The sequence below is a fragment of the Leptopilina boulardi genome, unplaced genomic scaffold (genome assembly GCF_019393585.1).
Source record: "Leptopilina boulardi isolate dan_hultmark-lab unplaced genomic scaffold, ZJU_Lbou_2.1 LbouV2_310, whole genome shotgun sequence".
Lineage (NCBI taxonomy): Eukaryota > Metazoa > Arthropoda > Insecta > Hymenoptera > Figitidae > Leptopilina > Leptopilina boulardi.
The window spans coordinates 1,167,379-1,190,095 of record NW_026137875.1 but is presented as its reverse complement, the minus strand read 5'-3'; the positions used below and the strand labels follow the sequence as shown (position 1 = coordinate 1,190,095).

At 29.5% G+C, this 22,717-nt stretch overlaps 2 protein-coding genes across 3 annotated transcripts in view; one reads left to right on the top strand and one right to left on the bottom strand.

Moving 5' to 3' along the window:
• The first annotated feature begins 2,248 nt into the window (after positions 1-2,248).
• Positions 2,249-22,717, top strand: part of LOC127283767 (myosin-2) — a 33,420-nt gene continuing 12,951 nt past the window's right edge. The window contains exon 1 of one of the 2 annotated variants that reach the window (XM_051308850.1): positions 2,249-2,460. The gene's annotated coding sequence lies outside the window, so the exon portion shown is untranslated. The remainder of the gene's footprint in view (positions 2,461-22,717) is intronic. The other variant, XM_051308849.1, reaches the window with a different exon arrangement.
• On the bottom strand, positions 17,233-21,045 carry LOC127283800 (uncharacterized). The gene has a single exon (XM_051308896.1). The coding sequence runs from the start codon at positions 21,043-21,045 to the stop codon at positions 17,233-17,235; it is 3,813 nt and encodes a 1,270-aa protein (XP_051164853.1).

Here is a 22,717-nt window from a genome sequence, read left to right as displayed (position 1 = left end):
TGATTCTGAATAATCAATCTTATGTATTTTGAAAAAATTAAATGTTTTAAAAATTATTGTGAAATATGATTTCAGGTTCTAAAAAAATTTTTTAAAAAAATTGTTATCCCTAAACAAAAAAAAAAGTTTAAATTTTATCAATTATTCCTTAAAAATTCACAATCAATCGTATGGATTTTTAAAAGTTTTAATTTTTTTAAAAAATAAAATTTCTAAAATGGTCAAAAAATTTTTTTTTTTTTTAATTTTGATAATTCACAATAATTTTTGATCTCAAATAATGCCAGAAAAAAAAAAATTGACACCCTTTAACAACATTAATTTGGATGAGTTGAAATTTCACCGCTCCCTCTCCTTAAAATTAATAAATTGAAAAATTTTTTAAAATTATTTTAGATATTTTGAAAGAATTAGTCGATGAAGTTTAAAAATTAATTTTTCGTTTTACTAACAAAATTTTTTTAAATTATTTTGAATATTTTACAAAATAATTCGATAAAATTCAGGCCTAGGATTATACTTCTTCAATTTTTTTCGACTTTTTTTACATTTTTTTTAAAAAAATTTTTAAACAAAATACGTTTTTTAGTATAGAATGCAAATATTCTTCACATAATCATCTTTATTTCAATTATTTAACAAATTTTTAACTAAAATTCTTCACTACATTAATTATTTTTAATAATTTTAATAAAATTCTTCACAAATTCAATTATTTTAAAATATTTTTCAATTTAAATTTTTATGAAATTTAATAATTGTTTATATTTTTATAATTTTTAAAAAATTAGCAAATAAAATTACCAACAATTTTTAATTCAAAATAACTTGATATTTAATTATTTGCAAAAATTTTAATTATTTTTAATGACTAATAATATTCTTCGAAAATTCAATTATCTGAAAGCATTTTTCAATTAAAAACTTTTGGAATTCAATTTTTTTATGTGATTAATAAATTCTTCATCAACAGAAATCACTTAAAATTTCTCTTATTATTAATTATTGTCTGAATTTTAACACAATCTTTTAAAATTCAATTATTTTCAAAAATTTCAATTTAAAAGCTTCTCAAATTTTATTATTTCTAAAATTTTCCATCTAAAATTTTTTGAAATTTAATTATAACTCTCCTGAAATTCAATTTATTTTTAATGATTTTTATATAATATTCTTCGAAAATTTAACTATTTAAAACAATTTTTCACTTAAAAAGTTTTCAAATTATTGTATTTTTGTCTGCAATTTTCTAATAAATTTTTTAGTGAAATTATCAAAAATTTTTAATTAAAAATCACTTGAAGTTCAATTAATTTCAAAAATCTCAATTGTAAATCTTTGAAAATTCAATTAAATTTAAAAAATGTTATCCAAAAATTATTTGATAAATTACTTTTAGTACTGTAAAATTTAATTATTGTCTGAAAATTAACAAAAAACTTTTTGAAATTCAATTATTTTCAAAAATTTCAACTTTAACTCTTCCAAAATTATTAAAAAAAAAACAATTTATTTTAATATCTGTAAAATTTGATTAAGTATTGCCTGAAATTTTTTTGATCATCAAAACTAAAAACTATTACAAAATTTTCCAAAATTTTAAATTCGAATAAATTACTTAAATCAGACATCAAAAATTTATAAAAAAAGGAACTTAAAATTTTTTTTTATAAATTTGTCCTATTTAAATAAAATTTTGAAAATTTGTCTTACAATTAATTCGACTCTGAAATATTCGAAATTGTAAATTTTCTTGATAATTTTATTTATAGAGTTTTTCTCATTACAGAATTAATTAAATGAATTTTATATTTAATAACATTATTTATTTAATGTAAAATATTAATTATTAAACAATTAAATTTTGTTAAAATAAAAAAAATCAACTTTTTTTTGGAATATAAATCGAGTAAAACGACTTTTTTTTTGTCTCTTAAAGTCGATCCGAGATTTGTAAAATTTTGAAATTAATTTTTTTGCATATAATAGTCAAAATTTTTAAATTAAATTTTTTTGTAAACTTTTTTTATAAAATTGTTTTAATTTAATAAATAGTTTTTCATAAGAAAAATTATTTTCGTTTTCATAAAATTAAATGAATTTTTTTCCTCTCTCTCTCTCTCAACTATCAAATTTCTGTTTCTTAACTATTATATATACATATGAATCATATGTGTGTGAAATCAACCCTCGTTAAGCTACCCTTCACTTGTCTCAATGTCGGGCAATCGACCGGGGAGAGCCTCTGGCATTACGCGGAAACACGAAGGCGACAGCACAGTCGCAGTTTTATTTCAGAATCGCATCTAGGCGGTGGTCTGTATTTTTGTGCGCTGTTTTTATTTCAAAAATTATGATAACAAAAATTGAAAATATTCAAAAATATTTTCAATTTTTTGTGAAATATAAAGTGTCAAAGTGTTTATAATATCGATCAAGAAAGAAGAAAGTGTCTTTATGGTTAATAATAATAATAATAATAGTAAAAATAATAGTAATAATAATAATATTAATATTCTACAAGTTTTGAATTTTAGAAAAAAAATTTTTACTTTAATTTTCTCATTTTTGGAAATTACATTTGCGCATGTAAAATTATAAGAGATACACTCTGATACGTTTTGTATTATAAATATAATTTGACATAATATTAATTTACATTTTTTTACTTAATGTTTATAATTTACAATTAATTTATACTATACGTTTATAATTTATATTTACAATTTTTTAATTAATATAATTTCACACTTGACATTAATTTATTATTTACTTTTATTTATTTAATTCTATTTAATTTAATTTTTTTGAAAATTATTTCTTTAAAGCAAAATTTTATATAAAAATTTATCAATATTTATATACTTTTCTCATCTATAATGAACAGTGTGAAATTGTATATGAAAATTTTCCACGAACTATTTTTTAACGTATAAACTATATTTGTGACGAACTATTTAACAACTCTGCGTGTTAATTATTTACATATCATTACACTATTTTTTTATTTTTATTTTTTAATGAACACAAAATATTTATCTTTGAAAAAATTGCAATTGCTACATTTTTTTTTATTAAAAAAGTAAAATAAAATAATTTTAGAATTCAATGAAATGAGAATATTTTTATTGTGTTAATTTTCTGTTATAAAAGTCGTCTTATTAAATAGTAGTTATTTTTCTTTTACTTTTTTTTTTTGCGAATTATCACTCACGGAAAAATGTAATTATACCTCGCGAAACGTTTGTATATATATGTATATATCTATATAAATAATATTCTCTTCTCTCGAGGCGTCGTTGTTCTTTATCTTTTAAAGGCTCTGAATTACTAACATTTTTCCAAGCTTTCCGTCGTCATTTCCAATTAACTTCAAGAGACAAAATTTACTTCTACTTAAAAGTTTGCGTAATAAAATACAAGAAAAAAAAAATAAATAAATTTGTCGACTCTCTATTTCACATTAATTAACCATATAAACCATTATTTGTCTTTTAGTCTCTTTTTACATAAAAAATTTTTTTTTTATTTCTCAATTTCTTATAGCAATCAAAAAATTTGATTTCGCATTTTATTAAAAAAAAAATTTTACTTAAAAAAAAATTCTATTTTAGTAATAATAAATTGAAAGTATAAATCAAAATTATAATTAATATAATTATTATAAAATTTAAATATAAAAATAAGTATCTACTTAAAAATTGAATAATAATGTAAAAATTAATTATTTTCAAATATAAATCAATATTCAAAATTTATCCTTTATAATCAAATTGTGTATTGATTTTTTTTTAACAACAAAATAATCACGTGTATTATTATAATTTATATAATAGAATTTAAAGTGTCGTAAATATTTGTACAGAGAAATATCAAGAGATAAATTTTGTAGAAGCATGGCAATAATTGAAAGGACAACCTTGTCTCTGATATTTATTGTCAGCTGTATATATATGAGACATTGAATTTTTTAAATAGGTTTTTTTTTTCCTTTGAGAATTAATTTAATTTGATGTAATATATATATTATAGCAATTATTTGGTACACGTCATTGAATTTTTAAAATATATTTAATTCCTTTGAAACAATCCAGATGAATATTTAATATTAAATTTAAAAGTCGTTAACGGTACCTGAAGTATTTTGTGATTCGTTGGGATTATCAATAATTTATGCGATTGGGACAAGGTCAACCGATTTATGTGTATATTGTTAAAAAGATATTTAGTACAATTGTCTAATCCACTTTTTTTTTAATCAAATTATTGTAAAACGTATAAATCGATTATTTTTATACATAAAAAAATACATTTCAATAATACATAATATTAGTAATAAAAAAAAAGATATATAATAATAATAATTATATTAATAATATTAAAATAATAATATAATAGAAATAATAATTATGAATGATAAATATAGTTATATTTATTATTTTATTGTAAATTTTGTAAAATATATTTTTTTATTAAAAAAAAAATATAATTTCTTCTTTTATAGCTACTTGATGACTTGTGAGTCATTAAATTTATGTATAAAAGCAATCTAGGTATTAATGTTTATTGTAATTTATTTTCATTTGCTTTAATATTTAAAATTGTTAACCTTTTCTCATTTTTATCACGTACACGAATTCAAACGAAACGGCAGCTGACAAGAAGTCTACTTAACATATAATAATATTATTATTATTTATGGGGCAAAATTTCTAAAGTGATCCAAGTGAAAAAAAAATTTTTTTTTCAAATTTCAAATTATTGTTAGGTTTTATCAAAAAATGGTAGAAAGAAAGGGGGTTAAAGTTTTTTTTTTTTGACTTTTTTTTAGAAAAAGAACGTTTTTTTATTTATTTTTTTTTTGTCTTTAAAAATGCCGCTAGGTGGCAGCTACTAAACACGTGTTCACATGTGTCTCGGTTGATTTTGTTTAAATAAAACGGTTTAAGTTTGGTCTGTTCTTTTACAACCTTATAGTTATAAACATTATTTTGTGCTGGTTTCTAGTGAAAGTTTTTTATTATCTGCACCATTTGTCTTAACTTGGCTCTCTGATTTGAATTTTTTCTAACCTAACATTGGACTGATATACTTGTGTGAAGTTTTTTGTTTATGTAACTTCAATTGGAACTGCTTTCGCTCAATTTACTTTTTATTTTTATTTGAATGGTTATTTGTGTGCAAAAATGGCCTCTAGTGTTGAAAATTGTGCAAAATGTGGTAAAGATATTACACGTGCTATTCCTACTTTGTGTAGGAAGTGTAATCTTCCTTATCATCCCAGCTGTGCGTTACAGCTGTCTACTTTGCCTGATGGGTCGTTCACCAAATGTTGTAAACCTAGGTCATTGTCTCCTTCAAATAATTCTCAATCTTCACAAACCTCTGTTAACTTGGATAGTATTTTGAGAGCTATTAAGGTTTTATCAACAACAGTTTCTGATAATTTTGCCAATATGACTGAAAACATGTCAGATATCAACAAAAAACTCGATGATACACTGTGTAGGCTGAGTAATATGGAAAGCAGAGTTGTTAATTTGACAGAGCGTCTTAATGTTGTCGAAGAGAGACTTGATAAATCTGAGGCAAATGGTTCTACAAATATTGATTCTAAATCAGTAACTAATGTCTGTATAAATGAACTTGTTGATCGAAATGAAAGAAAGAACAATCTTGTTTTATTTAATCTTCCAGAATTTGACACTTCGTTAAATAATAGTTGTTCTTTGAAATCTGTGGTTACGAATAAATTAAAAAAATTCATTCAAACAGATGATCTTGAAAATATACGCACATTTAGAATTGGTTCTAATGCGCAGGTTTCTCGTAAGCCTCGCCCTGTTAAGATTGTATGTGAGACGGAAGAGAAGGCACAAGTAATTCTAAAAAAATTTGTAAGTGTCAAAAGAGACTCAACACGTTCAAGGGAGTTGGAAGATCTTTGGATGTCGAATGACAGGACGGTTATGCAGAGGGAGGAGATTAAGAGAGTGAGGGAGGAACTAGAGACCCGTCGATTAGACGGAGAAATGAATGTGTCAATGGTCTACCGGCGTGGAATCCCTACCATAATTAAAATCCCCCCTAGAAATCCCACATCCACTCTTACAGTCCAAATAGATGCGTGTAAGGAGAATCTATAGTGATTTCCCCACTTGGTGCCCAAGGTTGTGTCCCTTCCTTGAGATAAACTTATTTTATTTCTATCTATGAAAGTGATTTAAGGAAATACATACAGAACTAAATGTAGACATTGTGATTTAGATAAAATCAGTATTATTGAACAATAACAATTATTTTTGAATTTAATTGATATAATGGTAAAGCAGATTCTATTTATCGAAAATTAATCTTCTCTTTTGATAATAATGTAATTTGATTTATGTTATTCTTTACTGTATAAACTTATAATGAACTTTAGCCATTATAGCGCCTACCTAGATTTAGTTAATATTTTATATTTTGTATTGTTACTTACGTAACTATTAGAATTTAGGAGTACTTTTGTACGAAAGGGCATGTCCCGTTATGTTCTAAATAAATAAATAAAAATAAAACTTAATACGAAAAATAAAAAAAAAATGTGGCTTTTATTATTTTTGAGATATTGATTAATTAAAATGAATAAAAAATAAAATATTTCATGAATAAAGTTAGCTAAATATAATTTTTTTTTTCGATTTAGGAAATAATAGAAACAAAATTTTATGAAATATTAAATTATTATTATTATTTATACTAAGTATTAAATTATCATTTATATTAATATTAATTATATTAAAGGAAAAAAAATCGTATTAAATAAATTAAGCGTAATTCTGGACTTACGAATTTAAAAATTATTCCGCAACCAAAAAATACAATATGAAATAATTTCGATTAATGCATTTTTAATAAAAATAATTAATTATAATTGTTTATTAAAAATCCATTAATTAAAAATACTTCATATATTAGACGTGAAATTTCATAATTTTTCAAATTAATTTTTCAAAAAGTTCAAAATTACCCTAATTGTGAAATATTTAATTTTTTCATTAACTTTTATTAATTAATTAATAAATATCTCGAGAACAAAAAACTGCATACATTTTTTTTTTTTGAAAAATTTTGATATTGGATCACTTGAAAAATTTTTCCCCACATTTGTTTTTTCTTTTTCTTTAAATATAATGCGCTACCTGCATTTGTCGGATATAAACGATTGAAATAAATATATGCACTTAAAAAATTATATATTGCACGCATAGCATTAAAGTTATGTCATTATTCACAACATGCTTCATATCAATTCTTCTCTTTATTTACATTAACATTTTTTTTAGATATTTAAATACTTTTCAATTTATTTTATTCCACTAATTAATTAAATTCATAATAGTAGCTTTAATTTTACAGATAATTATTAAATATATTATAATTTTACAAGACAATAAATATAAAATATAATGTAATATAATAAATAAATTATTATTATTATTATTATTATTATTATTATTGATTAATTAATTAAAATTCTTAAAAGAATTAATGACTTAATAAGATTTTGAAATAAGTAAATAAAACTACCGAAAAAAAACGTAAAGAAGAGTTATTTTAGATAAAAATAGTATATATTGTCTATTAAATTAAAAAAAAAATGTCTTATATTTTTTTTTGAATTAAAATACGATTAATAAAAACTAGAGATAAGATTTCCGTGTTCCTATATTAAAACAACATATATTCATCTACAAAATTGCGTGAAATCAAATTCTTTCCTCTGATATATTTTTTTTTCCTCTCCACGATAAATTTGTCCCAGTTTAGAAAAGCCAACAATCTTATCACACTTCCTAAGTGAATTTTGTTTTTTTTTTTTTTTTTAACCAAAAAATAAAAATTATTTCATCATTGGAAAATTTTCCAAATATTTCACAATATTCTTCTATTATTAAAAAAAATATCGAGTGTATCTTTTCTAATTAAAATAAAAAGACGCCAACAAATTATTTAAATATAGTTTTTTTTAAAAAAAAAAAAAAGAAATAAATAAACGATTAAAATACGTTTTTAGAGTGATTATCAACAACGAAGAAATTTATTATTATATCTATAAGTAGTATAGCTAGGAGAGTTCCACCCCAGGTTCTGATCTCGGCTAAGTTACCTACAGTCGGTAACTGCTCAGTCGGTAAGGTAGATTTCTACATTATCAGCAGCTGGTCGAATTCAAACCCAGTTGGTAAAGTAGGAATCTGTTTTACCGACCGAATTAGTTAACTAGCCACCCAATAGATGGCGCCACTAGCGAATTCAAACCTGCTTGGCGGGAAATTTGAAAATTTAATTCACAATTTAAATTGGCTTGGCCGCCATTTTGTTTTACCGACGGAATTAGTTGCGGTTGACACCAAGAGATGGCGCCACTAGCGAATTCAAACCTGCTTGGCGGGAAATTTGAAAATTTAATTCACAATTTAAATTGGCTTGGTCAGAGAGCTACCCATCCCTGTTTTACCGACGGAATTAGTTGAGTGGACATCCAACAGATGGCGCCACTAGCGAATTCAAATCTGCTTGGCGGGAAATTTAAAATTTATTAGATAATTTTTTGCTTGTCCGCCATTTTGTTTTACTGACCAAGTTAATTGGTAGAAATCCCAACAGATGGCGCCACTGTCGATTAGGTCAATTGTGCTATAAGAATTTTTAAATTTTGGCGGTAAAATGTTTATTGGTAATAGATGCTCTGCTTTACCGACCAAATTAGATGGTGAAACACTTAATAGATGGCACCACTTTACTTTATTGATTATTTACCATCAAGTTAATAAAAAAATTATATATGAAGTAAGCTTAATGCAATCTTTTATTAATTATCTTATTAATTATGAAAGTTAAACTTAACCTAAATATAATCTTAATTCTAACTTAATACTAATGAGGTATTGAATTAAATACAACGTAAATAACATATTATACATTTATTATATTCAATATACAATATTTACACTTGTTTTATTTTAAATTCAATATGGTTGTATGGACCACCAATGTACTTAAGCCGCAATTGTCCAGAATTAATAGCTTCTTGCATTTGGTCCAAGCATATCGAGTCATCAGTGAACATTGGTACAAATCTTGAAGGTAGGAATGTATTGAACTTTTTATCTACCTCAACGACGACCTTGACTCCATACTTGGTGTTGACAACCTGGATCTTCGTTATAGGATACTTATGTCCAGGAGTCAGCTCGGAAAGCGGCTTCGTAGGTAGAAAAGCGTCCATGCGACCAATGGCATTAATTTTAGTGAGATCCATTGCTACTGTGAACAAATGAAGAATGAGCAAAAATGCTTATGGACCCTATATTTATACTCTAAAATTTTGCTCGCGCATGAGCAATAGACTTTTACCCCTACTCTTGCTATTTACCCCCACTCCTTCTTGTACACATGCGCAGTTCTTTTTTGCTTTTTCTACGCATGCGTGATACCCCCACCACTCCGAAGTTAGCCACACCCACTTTGTGACGTCATAAGACAAGTTTATACATGTTTAAACTCGTTAAAAATAGCTTAAACATATAATAAAGATAATAGGAAGGTAGGGTAAATTAATATAAAACATTTTAAATACATTTTTATACATTTATTCATTGCATATAAAATTTTCACAATCATTATAAAAGTCTTTTAGTGTACAATCATTGTCAACTTCATAATTATTTTCTATATTATTTCGTAGTACATTTGATGGTTGTATCAACCAATTTCGTAGGTTACATACATTTTTAACAGCGCAATTGCTAAAACCACGTGTGTGGTTTGTACATGTAGATGAATTATCTACATCTAAACTTTTTAATGATGGACATTTGAAATCATCTAAATTAAATACGTTTAAAGTATATTTTTCCAGCCATCTTTGTTTTTCCAAACCTTTTACGTAAACAGTAGGTGTACCAATTAATACTTCTTTTACTATAGGTTGTAATTCTTCATAAGGTATGTCGCCGGCAGCCCAATCGATACCATGATAATTATTTGTCAGCCATCGATTCTCACATTTGTATCTTGCTGGTAACCGACTCCAGGCGTATGGCGGCTCGAAAAGGTAGACCAATGGATGAGCATCTTCTTGAAGAGGTAGAATAGCCAGCTCCTTGATGACAAACTCGTTGTAGGGTCTTTTGAAACATTGGATATCTACAACGTACGACATGATATCTGTAACAGAGGAATGACCCAAGCTGCATAGAACTGCTCCTTTTATAGTCACTCCTCCCCACCACTAACACCCTTTCCTCTCTTCTGATTGGCTACTACAACAACCAATCATGATACTTTTTTAACAACACCGCTGATTGGTGTATATTGGATAATACGATCATGAATTATTAAACAGTATGCAGCTGTATTATTGGGAAAATTATCACTAGCTTCAAATTCCAGGCGTACATCTACAGATGACTGTTTTAAAAATTCGTTTTGTTTTGAACAATCTATGACAGCTAGTGGTGCATAATCTTTAAAGTTATTTCTGTTTAGCAAAGGCTCAGGTTCTTTTCCATAGTATGATGATTGAAAATTACAATACATATCATAAAGAATAGAAAATTGACCTTGATTAAAATTTAAATTTAAACTACCATATGGATAGTATTGTGAATTTAAGTAAAGTTTTACATTGGTTAAATTACAATTATCAAAAATGTTGGCATACCTTGTATGATTTTCTTTTCGGTTTGTTTGAAAACCAAGAATAACATATCGAGGTTTTTCAACTTGAGTTGAAGTTTTTACAGTCCATATGTGTTTTCGTGTAGCAGGAATCATAGGATATTCATACAAGTCCCATGCTCTGAAACTCATCGTTATAGGTGAATCTTTTTCAGTGTATTTTAGTAATTCAATTTTTTGTCGATCACTAACAAATAAATATGGAATCATCCATTCAATTTTATTAATTACAATTTTGAATTCTTCACGCTCTAATCCGTCAATGTTAACTATAGCATTAAGGTCTGTACGAGATCTTGTTAAAATAAGTTCATGTTTTGCATTTACAACAATCTTTCGATAGTCCTCAGCAAATCCAAGAATTATATTTAGTGGTATATTTACATCAAAATATCCATCAGTATTAGTTACTCTACTAGCATCATCAAAGTCAAGATAACCTGCATTCTCAGCATAAATCATCTGATTAGGTGTTTGAGAAATGTATGATTTCATAGTTGTCGTTAGACCAACATTTTTACAATGATCAATCTCAACGCCATTTAATTCATAACGAATCTCATTAAACATGTAACAAATACTATTGCTAATTAGTTTTGTATTTGTTACAGCATTATTATTAGTTTTAACTAATCTTCCATGTACATGTAATGTACTTTTAGAGGGAAGAATGTATAAATCTTGATGTTGAACAGCAATTCGAATCTCATCACTATTATTAAATGCTGATAAAACATACGGTTGATGAGCATGAATTTCATAGTGTGCTAGAGAATTATCATATTTTACTAGACTTAGAATATTTAAAGTCTCTTCCATTTTTATTACAACAACAGAAAAAGAAAAATATGTGAATTATTAGTTTTCCTTTCTTTGATTTTGTTGATAAACCCGTAGACCGAGCTGCTTCAGGAAACGTAAATTCTGAGGTGTTAGCCTCTTGCGAACTGAATGAAGACTGGATGATTTCTGACATTGTGACTCGTTTATATAGTTTCCACCAGTTTTTCTATGAAATATAATACCCATTACACTGATTTAACGTGTAATCGAATTGTTATAGTTTCACCTCGAAAATTTATTAAATCTCCGTCTTGATCGATGATTCGTAGTTGAATATTATGTATAGTCTTCACGGCAACTGGAAGGTAAATGACGTGTGATGGTACTTCCACTATCTTATATCCTGCAGGAACAACTGGAAAAAATTCATGAATTGTGTGTACCTTTTTATTGTTAATGTATGCACCAGTAGTAATATTACATTCAATTCTAATAGCATTTATTTTGAGAATGGCTACTGGTAAGTCAGACGTATGAGTTTTATTAGCTATTAGCGCTCGTGGTGTAAATCCCAACAATTCACCAATAGAATCTTTAGGTTTAAAACTTACTTTGTGAGTACTTTTTATTTCACTACGTAACGTATTATTGTTTGGTTTTATAGTTATACTTTTAACTCCATCTGTAATAGAATTTTGAATATATTTTTCAATATCTTCAATTTCATAACTACCAGGGGGTATAGTAATTACTTGATTATCAATATAAAATTTATTTTTACCCTCATCAATATTAGGAATTGAATTGAAAGTTAACAATTCAACTAAGCCAAGTACATAATTTCTATTAGGTAATAGTTCTATTGGTGGAAAATATTCAGCCTCCAGAATAGATGAATTGCCAGAGATAGTTAAAGTAAACGATTCATCCATGATGATGACTTTTTATAAACTGATTAGGTTATATAAATACCATCATTTATATAGAATATATTTTTGTGTGATTTCAAGTTGTCCACATAAAAACTTAAGACATAAATGACCACAATGAAAAGTATCATAATCTTGATAATTTTTATGATTGTATTGTATTAGAGTATTGTAACCTAAATAACTAACAAGTTCAAATGGTGGTTGAAGATTACCAAAACTGTCAAAGTATTCAGCTTTATTATTAACTTTTTTATATGCAACCCAATGGGTTCCAGAACCATCTTTATCATCTAAATTAATAATAGCTGATTCATTTTTTCGCGGCCCTGTTGTCGGCAATTCATTTCGCATAAAAACCCCTCTAAAGTTAGAAATTTTCATGTCTTTAACAAATTTGAGCAACTCAAAGTCAGTTAGTGCTCGCTTAGGAAGTATCAAAAAAAATTTTTTTTTGAACACTTTTTTATTCCTTGTCCTCTTTGATAAGGTTTTAAATGAAGGCCTGATCCTTTTGAAAACGGTTTTAAATGAAGACCTAATCCTTGTCGATAGGGTTTCAAATGTAGACCTTTACCAAGTGCAATATCTTCCATTGCTTTATTATGGCGGTGAGCTTCTTTTAATTTATCTTTTGCTGCACTTGCACTATTTACAGCTTTTGATACACCTGCTACACCTCCAGTTAGTGCTCCAAGGGCGCTTAATCCAGCAAAAATTGGAATTAATGGTAGTAAACCACCAATTTTTGAAGGTACAGGCAAGATGCGCGGTGCTAAAATTTTCTTTCTTCCTCCTGCATTTCTAACAGCTTTCCGAGCAGTTTCAATGGCACTTTTAATTGTTGATTGAGCATCATTACCAGGAATTATGGATTTTCTAGCTGCATCTACAATTTTTCTGAGGGCAGTTAGTTTTTTAGAAGATATCTTTTTTTTCTTCCTTCCACCCAAGCCTAATTTTGACTTTCTCTTTCTCCTAACTCCCATACCTAATTTTGATTTAACTTTCATAGTTCCAGATATAGCTAAAGCAGCAGCTTTTTCACCTAAACTGGAATCGTTTGCTGTAACACGTTCCCAAGCCTTCTCAGCTAACACTCTATCAGCAACGTTTCTTGCTTCTACGTTTTCTCGATTTTTCGAATATGAGATATCGTGCTCCTTACAAGCGGCGTCCAGAAGATTAATACCCGGATCACCTTTTTGTAGACGTTTTACTAACTTTGTGCCTGGTCCACAATATTGATAACCAGGCAGATGTAATTCAAATGGTAACTTATTTATAAGACTATTGACTAAACCTTTCCCTCGAGAGCGATGATGAATAATCATACCTTACTCTATGAAAGTTTAAAATAGAATGACTGAAAGGTTATATAAGCGCTGCATTTATACCTTTTACAACAGTCTACATCAGGATGCGATTCAAGGAACAACCTAATAAGCTGCCAGTCGTAAATCTGGACTCAATTGTTGAACAACAAGAGAAGAAAGTTAAGCGTCATGGTAGTTTATTATCAGGTAGTATTCGTGCAATTTTCTGTGGCCCATCAAATTGTGGAAAAACAAATGTATTACTATCTCTAATTCTAGATCCTAATGGTCTCAGATTTGACAACATTTACTTATACTCAAAATCATTACAACAACCAAAATATAAATTCTTAGAACAAGTTGTGAGTAACGTTGATGGAGTTGAATATTTACCATTTAGTGATCATGAAGAAGTAATTGCTCCTAAAGAAGCAAAACAAAATTCAATATTTATATTTGACGATATTGCTTGTGAAAAGCAAGACAACGTAAGGGCATTCTTTTGTATGGGTAGACATGTTGACGTTGATTGTTTTTACCTCTGTCAAATATATGCTAGAATTCCTAAACATTTAGTACGTGATAATGTTAATTTATTAGTCCTTTTTCGTCAAGATGAGAAAAATTTAAGACATGTGTATGATGATCATGTTAATACTGACATGACATTTAATCAATTTCGAGAGTTATGTTCAACATGTTGGAATTCAGACAAATATGGCTTTGTAGTAATTGATAAAGATTCTAATTTAAATGATGGAAGATATAGAAAAGGATTCGACAGTTTTCTAGCACTATAAATACACTATAATTTTTAAAATAGTATTAGTGTTGTTTTAAAACTTGAAATATCAACATGTTTCATAAAGAGAAAGAGTATCTACGTCAAATTGCTAAAGCTAGTGAGGCAATTAGACGGAAGCATCGTATGTTGAAATTAGGGAAGGAAGCTGTCGAAAATGTTTTGAATGAAACCTTTAAACCAGTAGTTCAACCTTTACAAAAAATTATTAACTTGACAGATTATAAACATGAAAATGTTAATATTGAAAAGAAAGAAGAGATTGAAAATAAAGCTGCATCTGATAAAAATGATAGTGATGATGATATAAATTATATGAGTACTGATGATGGTGAAACACTAAAACCCGGATCTGACATTGATAAATTAGTTAGTAAATATATATTTTTGATAAAACATAATAGAAAACAATGTTTGGATATGATATATGGAGTACGCAAAGCTAATGATGGTTCCCTTATGATTGGTAATAAAACCATAATCTTTAAAAATCACATTGTAGATATTGAAGATAAACGTTTTAAAATTACCTCTGGGTTATTAGAACTTTTATTTAAAAACAAACCTGAAAAATCATACATTAGTGAACATGATATGAATAGTTATAAACAAATTCTTACCACCTCCAATGCACATAGAAAAAACTATAGTTCCTCTAACTCTATTCATAGAGATAAAAGTTTTAAATACATGAATATTATATCAAAATTATTTCCTCCTACAAAAGAGTCATCTATAAGTGGTAGTTCACTACCTAAATTTATGATTGCGAATAAAAGTTTTAAACCAGATTATATTTATTGGGATGATCCAAATGAACTGGTTGATCGTCTTCGATTACTTATGGCATCTCAAGGAGCTGGTAATACTAGTCATAATAATGAAATTATGTCAATTATTGAGGAATTACGTGAGGCTAAAATCATATATTAAGGTGTGCTTTAGTAAATGTCATTCATTTCAATAATGAGCATTGATCTGTTCGGACATCCTCTCAGTCAAGGAGGAACAGTAATAGCAAGACGTGGACCTACTGGAGTTGGATTTAAAGTTAATTCAAGTGGACACTTTGATATAGATAATAAAAGACTTTGTAACGTTAAAGACGCTGAAGAACTGCATGATGCAGTAAATTTAAGACTTGCACAAAACATTGTAAAAAACGAAATAAAAACTATTTTCCAAGTTACGTCATCATTAAGATCATCTATTGATGACTTGAATCTTTTTATGCAAATTATTGAAGACAGAGTTAACGAAAAACTAAAACAAATTGAATCACAGCAAAATTTATATTTAATGCAGCTAAATTTATTAAAGAATGATGGCTGATAAAAAGTTAACAGTAGTTACTGAACTTCATACACAGGCTAGAAAAAATTTCCATCGCCGTCGCGTAGAAATGCGTGATATTGATGACACCTGGCAAGCAGATTTAGTTGAAATGCTACCTTATTCAAAAATAAATAAAGGTTACAATTATTTACTTACAGTCATAGATATTTTATCCAAGTATGCTTGGGCTGTTCCAGTAAAAAGTAAAAATGGAAAAGATGTGACTAACGCAATGAAATTCATATTTGAAAAAGGACGTATTCCAAAGAACCTTCATTCCGATAAAGGTAAAGAATTCTACAATTCTCAATTTGAAGCTTTAATGAAAAAGTACAAAATTAATTTTTATTCAACATACAGTAACTTGAAAGCATCTATTGTTGAAAGATTTAATAGAACACTTAAAAGGAAAATGTGGATGCAATTCAGTTTACGAGGAAATTACAAGTGGTATGATATATTACCTAACCTCATTTCTACTTATAATGACACAAAACATAGAACAATTGGAATGAAGCCTAAAGATGTTACTGCACAACATGTTGATATTTTAAAAGATCGAATCTCGAAGCTCAGAAAAATTCCGTTAAGACGATCTAAATTTAAAATTGGTGACAAAGTGCGAGTTAGCAAATATAAAAATATTTTCGAAAAAGGTTATACTCCTAATTGGACTACTGAAATATTTACAATTGATAAAGTGGAATCAACTCAACCTGTGACTTACAAACTCAAGGATTACCAAGATCAACCCATCAGTGGAGGATTCTATGAAGAGGAGCTTCTAAAAGTGAAATATTCAGACATTTATCTTGTTGAGAAAATTCTCAGGACACGTGGAAACAAAGTTCTTGTCAAGTGGCTTGGTTTCGATAACTCTCACAACACTTGGGAAGACAAAGCAAATGTATAATTTATAGTTAATGTTAAATCAATGTTAAATCAATGTTGAATCAATGTTAAATCAATGTTGAATCAATGTTGAATCAATGTTAAATCAATGTTGAATCAATGTTAAATCAATGTTGAATCAATGTTAAATCAATGTTAAATCAATGTTAAATCAATGTTGAATCAATGTTAAATCAATGTTAAATCAATGTTGAATCAATGTTGAATCAATGTCAAATCAATGTTAAATCAATGTTGAATCAATGTTAAATCAATGTTAAATCAATGTTGAATCAATGTTGAATCAATGTTGAATCAATGTTATAATGTATATAGGTAAGGAATTTTTAAATAAAAAACACATGAAATTAAAATACAATTGTTCTATTTATTTATTTTATCACAGCCTTTACATTTCCCGACATTTTTTCTCGAACTTATCAACTATTTACAAATCGTCGAGATTTGGGATCGCATAGTGACCCCACGGTAGAGTATCGGTACTCCCCGGTAACAAATACCGTTTATCGTCTTGTGGAGATAAGGCTACTTTCAACTGTTTAACAGTTTCAACATTGTGTAGCCGCGATCTTATATTATACTGTGTGCGAGTTTGAATATCAAAATCTCTTAGACATTTTACATAATCATCAAATTGAATGGTCTTTTTAACAACGCCGGCTTTAACACCTTTAGCTTTTTTAATAAAATCTTTATCTTCGACCCGTACACTGTACATCTTACTCCGCAAGCCAACAAATTCAGTTACAATTCTGCCGTTGCACTCATCTTTCATGAGGCCGAGGACTTTTTTGTTGACTTGCGGAATATCATAGACGTTATTCGCGGGATAATCAGATGTATCAAACTTGTCAATATCTTTTTTCATGTCTTTGTAAATATCTTCACACTTGATTTCGTAGATAAGACTGTCTGTATCGGTATACAGCAGTTTACAAGCATCGCCGTATTTTTTCAACATGTGACCATAATGGAAATCGTAAATTAGCGTCTTAGATATATCAAGCACACTTAACCCTACATAGATTGGTTTGTTGAGTAGTACCTCGACTTTGCGCAATTCAATAGCAACCAGATCTTCGTCGAAAATTGCTCGACTTTTGAAATTTGGGCGGGAGATTAGAGCTTCAGCTCCATAGCGGCCAAACCATTTTGTGACGAGTTTAATGTCAACATGTTTGCGGACATTTTCCATCGTCTTGCCGTACACCGCATTGTTCATAAGCTTAAACAAATTCTTTTCGAACTCATTTTTAGCATTGGTTCGCATCATTGTGTTATAGTCGATGTATGGTTTAAGCCAGGTTGATTGCTTAAACTGTAAGACACGGTGGATTTTCACAATTTTAATATCGTTTGCCACAACTTGTTTTAGCGTTCGATAATGAATAACATATTTTTCTTTAGGCATGAGAGTGGTTAACAATTTCTCCTGTTTTGACAATGGAGGTTTCTTATTTTCAGCGCAGAATGGCATGTCTTTATGAGTATCATGAATGTCTTTCGGATACTCCAAATCAACTTCTAGGATGTACCCAACAGGGGAATCGTCAGGTACATGAAAATTAAAAGAGTCGTCAACATTTTCAACCCATTTGAAACCACCATAAGGGAGCGATTGAGCCATTGCCCAGCCATACAAATTGTTGGCATCGAAGTACATGAGATAGCTTGTATCTTCGTTTTCGTCGAAATTCTCCATATATGGATTATTCGCTTTTGCATAGCGGTTACAACATTGACTAATGCCACCTCTGATACCCGACTCAACAAACATAATCATATCAATATCGGTTATAAGTTGTAATCCTATACTCGTGTACTTGAGCATAGCATCCCAAGTTAAACCTGGAGTCGTATAATAGTGTGCAGGATCTAACTTGTACGCAATAACACATTGTTCGCGGAAGTTTTCAAAGACATCGGCAAGTAACAATACATCTGTTTTCATGTACAAGTGGACATAGTCGTAGAGATTTTGACAATCAAATTCGGACCAAACTTTCTGCGCATGCTCATAATCTTCATCAGAAATACCGGCATCATAAAGAGTACTGTAAAATTTCTCTTTCGGGGGCAATTCTGTCTCATCAAGCTTACTTTTTGAGTCAAAGTACTCATAGGGGAAAACACCCTTTCGCGTTAATAACTTAATTTTATCCGGATCAGTCACCGTACTGGCAAAAACGGCGTTTACAATTTTATACTCATCCAAGTAGGATGCGAGTTTTTCTAGGGATGCTGCCATGAATCTGAAAGAGTCAATGAATCGAAACTTGACCTCACTCCCCTTAACATGTTTTGTGAAGGCGATATACTTCTCCTTGTTAATGGGTAGGAGGTCAATTTTCCCATCAAAGCTCGTAGAAATTGCGTGAATTATAAAATGGGCGTCATAGCCACTTAGGTTATGGAAAACTACAGGGATCGTTTGACAATCTTGATAATTCAGATTGCATGATTCATGGGCAGCACCCCTATACTTGCCAGTAAGATGACAATGATCTCGGACTTTTTTATCGCTTGCCGCTATTTTCTGATGACAAATATGGCATATTGTCGCTCGCTTAAAATCGCTGATTTCTTGAGGAGTTAATGCAGTCATTGGTAATGGATTTTTAAAGACATTATCAATTTTTTCAGATAATTGCCTTAATTCCTCAGAAAACCATTTGGCAGGGTCGGATTCATGCTTCGGACAAGGTACATATTTACATAATGATTCGTCGTAACTACATTTTATAAAATAGCCTATGCTTAACAATTTATGTCGCTGGAACACTTCAGTCTTACTTAAATTATCTACATCTTCATCGGCGGGAAGAAGTAGACTTTCACAGTCGGCGTAAATTACATATGGTACCTTTTCTTTATTTTTATAATTTTTAAATGTGATTAAACTCTTATCAGGCTTTGGTAATTTAATTTTACACTCATTCATTTTTTTACAATTTTCGAGATGTTCATTCAGTCTATCTACGGAAAAAAAATAATGTAAGCATCTGTCACATATATGTTTTTTACCATTTTTAGCAGACAATTGTTTCGATACAAGGCGTGATAAGTCTTTTATCCATACATAATGGAAATTCAAAAAATCACCGCCATCACATATTACATTCTCTTCAACACTCTCATCCGCATACGTATCCGCAACGTACAAGAGATTTACATGTTTATCCCTTTTTTCCGCAGTGAGGTGAAGAGGATGCACTGAAAAGTTACCATAACTTTTTAATAAACCGTAAACATTAATCGAAATATTATTCTGCTTTTCAAATTTTGGGACATTTTTTAACGTTACTGGGAATTCCATTCCCTCAAAATTTAACTCATCTTCAAAACTTTTCAAACTGGAAACTCGTTCAGGATGTGATACATTTGGATGCAAAGCTGACAATACTACCCATTTAAAACATTGTTTGTCTTTGTTTTCAACATTAATGCATGCATTCTTGTTTTTAATTTGCGCAGGTAAACGAATATAAGAGCTTGCACGCATCGGATTATACTTATTAACATTGATTTCGAGCCTTATAATCGACTGCAGGCTCCAATTTGAACCCTTTTCATAAAACTCTTCGACACTGCGCAGTATTGGTTGCTTTATGTTCTCATCGAACCAATCATCTAAAACCGAGGTGGGGAAGATGCTGTTAGCCTTGCATCCGAAAGGGATAGGCTTAACAACCTCCTCACCATTCTCAACCCTCTTAAAGTTGGCGATGAGAACACCATACACTAAAATGGGTCCATTCTTATTTAAGGCACCTTTTATGTGATCTTGAAAAAGCGTGGACGCATCGTCCAAAAACGCGCTAACATCAATGTGGACTAGGTTTAGGACTGCATTGGTGTACAGTCTACACGCAAATGCACTCTCACACTCTTCCCAGCGAACGCGTTTATTAATGTCTGGATCACCGATTCCAGCGCCATCTACAATGTGAGATTCGAACAACGCGCGAAATCTAATGATGGATTGCAGAATGCTCACACATCTCTGCTTTTGATGTGTAAAATACATCGATTTTAGGATGCTAGACAACAAGTTTTCATGTTGTGAGCATTCTACAATCCATCGATCTACAAAAGAACGTCTTACGTTTACGTTATCGATCAGTGGAATCAGTTCTAGTGCTTCCTTGATGAGAGTAACAGTTAAGTCACTCTCATCAAGGATGGTCGTGTAGTTTGGGAACTTACGTGGTCCATCGGTGGTTGTGGCCTTCCGCTTCATGTCTGAACCTGAAATCACACTTACAAGCTAAGAAAACAAAAGAATACACTTACAAGCTAAAAAATCCAAAAGAATACACTTACAAGCTAAAAAAACCAAAAGAACACACTTACAAACTAACAAAACGAAAGAACACACTTACAAACTAAAGTATTTAACCTAAAGATCAAAACAATGTAAATGTAATAAATACGGTAAATATAACAAAAAAAGACAGTAAATATATTCAAAATGTGAAAAGACAGTTAGTAATAGCCAAGGAGACTGCTGCTGCTACTGCTGAACCTGTGAACAGAACAGCCACTGACTGAAACTGATAAGAGATTCTCAATATATACCCCAGAATCCCCACTCTTACCTTTCGCGCATGCGCACTAGAACTTTTACCCCCACTCCTACTTTTTACACATCCCCACTCTTACATTTACACCCACCCATTTCGCATGCGTAAAATAAATATATACCGATATACAAAATACAAACGTTTATTAAAAAATTAAAAATTAATAAAGACATTAATATTAATGGCGGCTTGACGGTGACGACGCCTTTGTCGCCGCCTCCTCTCTGGGCCGGGAGGTGGTGTCGGTGGCCTCGGTGGTGGGGGTGTCGGCGCCCTGACCTCTACCCCTGGAGGTGTCGGCGCCCTAGCCTCTACCGCTGGAGGTGTCAGCACCTTGACCTCTACCCCTGGAGGTGTCGGCGCCCTAGCCTCTACCGCTGGAGGTGTCAGCACCCTGGCCTCCATTCTTCATGGAGACTCTGGAGATGATGGTGACTCCAGCTCCACCCAGGGTGGTGATGTATCCGGAAACTGACACGGATACTGCTCCCTGGGTGGAGATCCCGGGGGTGTTGTCGGGAATGGCACCTCGTTCCCTTCATTCTGCAACTGAAAAAAATATTAAACATTATATTACATTTTACTATATTATATATATATATATCATTGATACTTACATTGTGTATTGACACCTTCTTAACGAAGCAGTTGTAGCAGTTGCAGAAATTCTCCATGTCGACCACTCTGAGTCGCTCCGTCACTGCGAATGAGCTACTGCCGCTGAGCTCATAGACATAAAGTGTCATACTCCCACCACGCGCTCGCCCCACCACGCGCTCTCATCACCTTGTGTGAGCGGCAGCTGAGTGAAGCTCCTACGGTTCAAATGTGCAGTCGGTAACGCGCGAAATTTAATTTGAAAGAAGAATTTCATATTGTTTTACTATCATAATTAAAGATAACAATGGAATAAATAAATGGAAAAAGTAAAAAAAGAAGATTAATTCAACTTACCTCAATAAATCAATAATCAAATACTAATCTTATTATGCAAAAATAAATTTAAGAATAAATCAAACATTATAAATAACTTAAAAATTAATTTAAATGTTTATGTTATATTGAAATACTACATTTCCATTCTCTTAATTAATTCAATAAACACTATAAAGATATCATTAATTTATAATAATGCTTATTTTATTTCTTCATTTTTTTTTATTTACATATGTGAATGATTATAAAATTATGTAATACTTTTTTCATGTAACATATAAAAGTAAAAAATAATATAAAATGTTTATAAAAACATAACAAAAAATTTTTTTTATAGGAAAAAAACATTTAAAAAACCTATTATGTTCTGAGAGCAATTTATAAATACTTTAA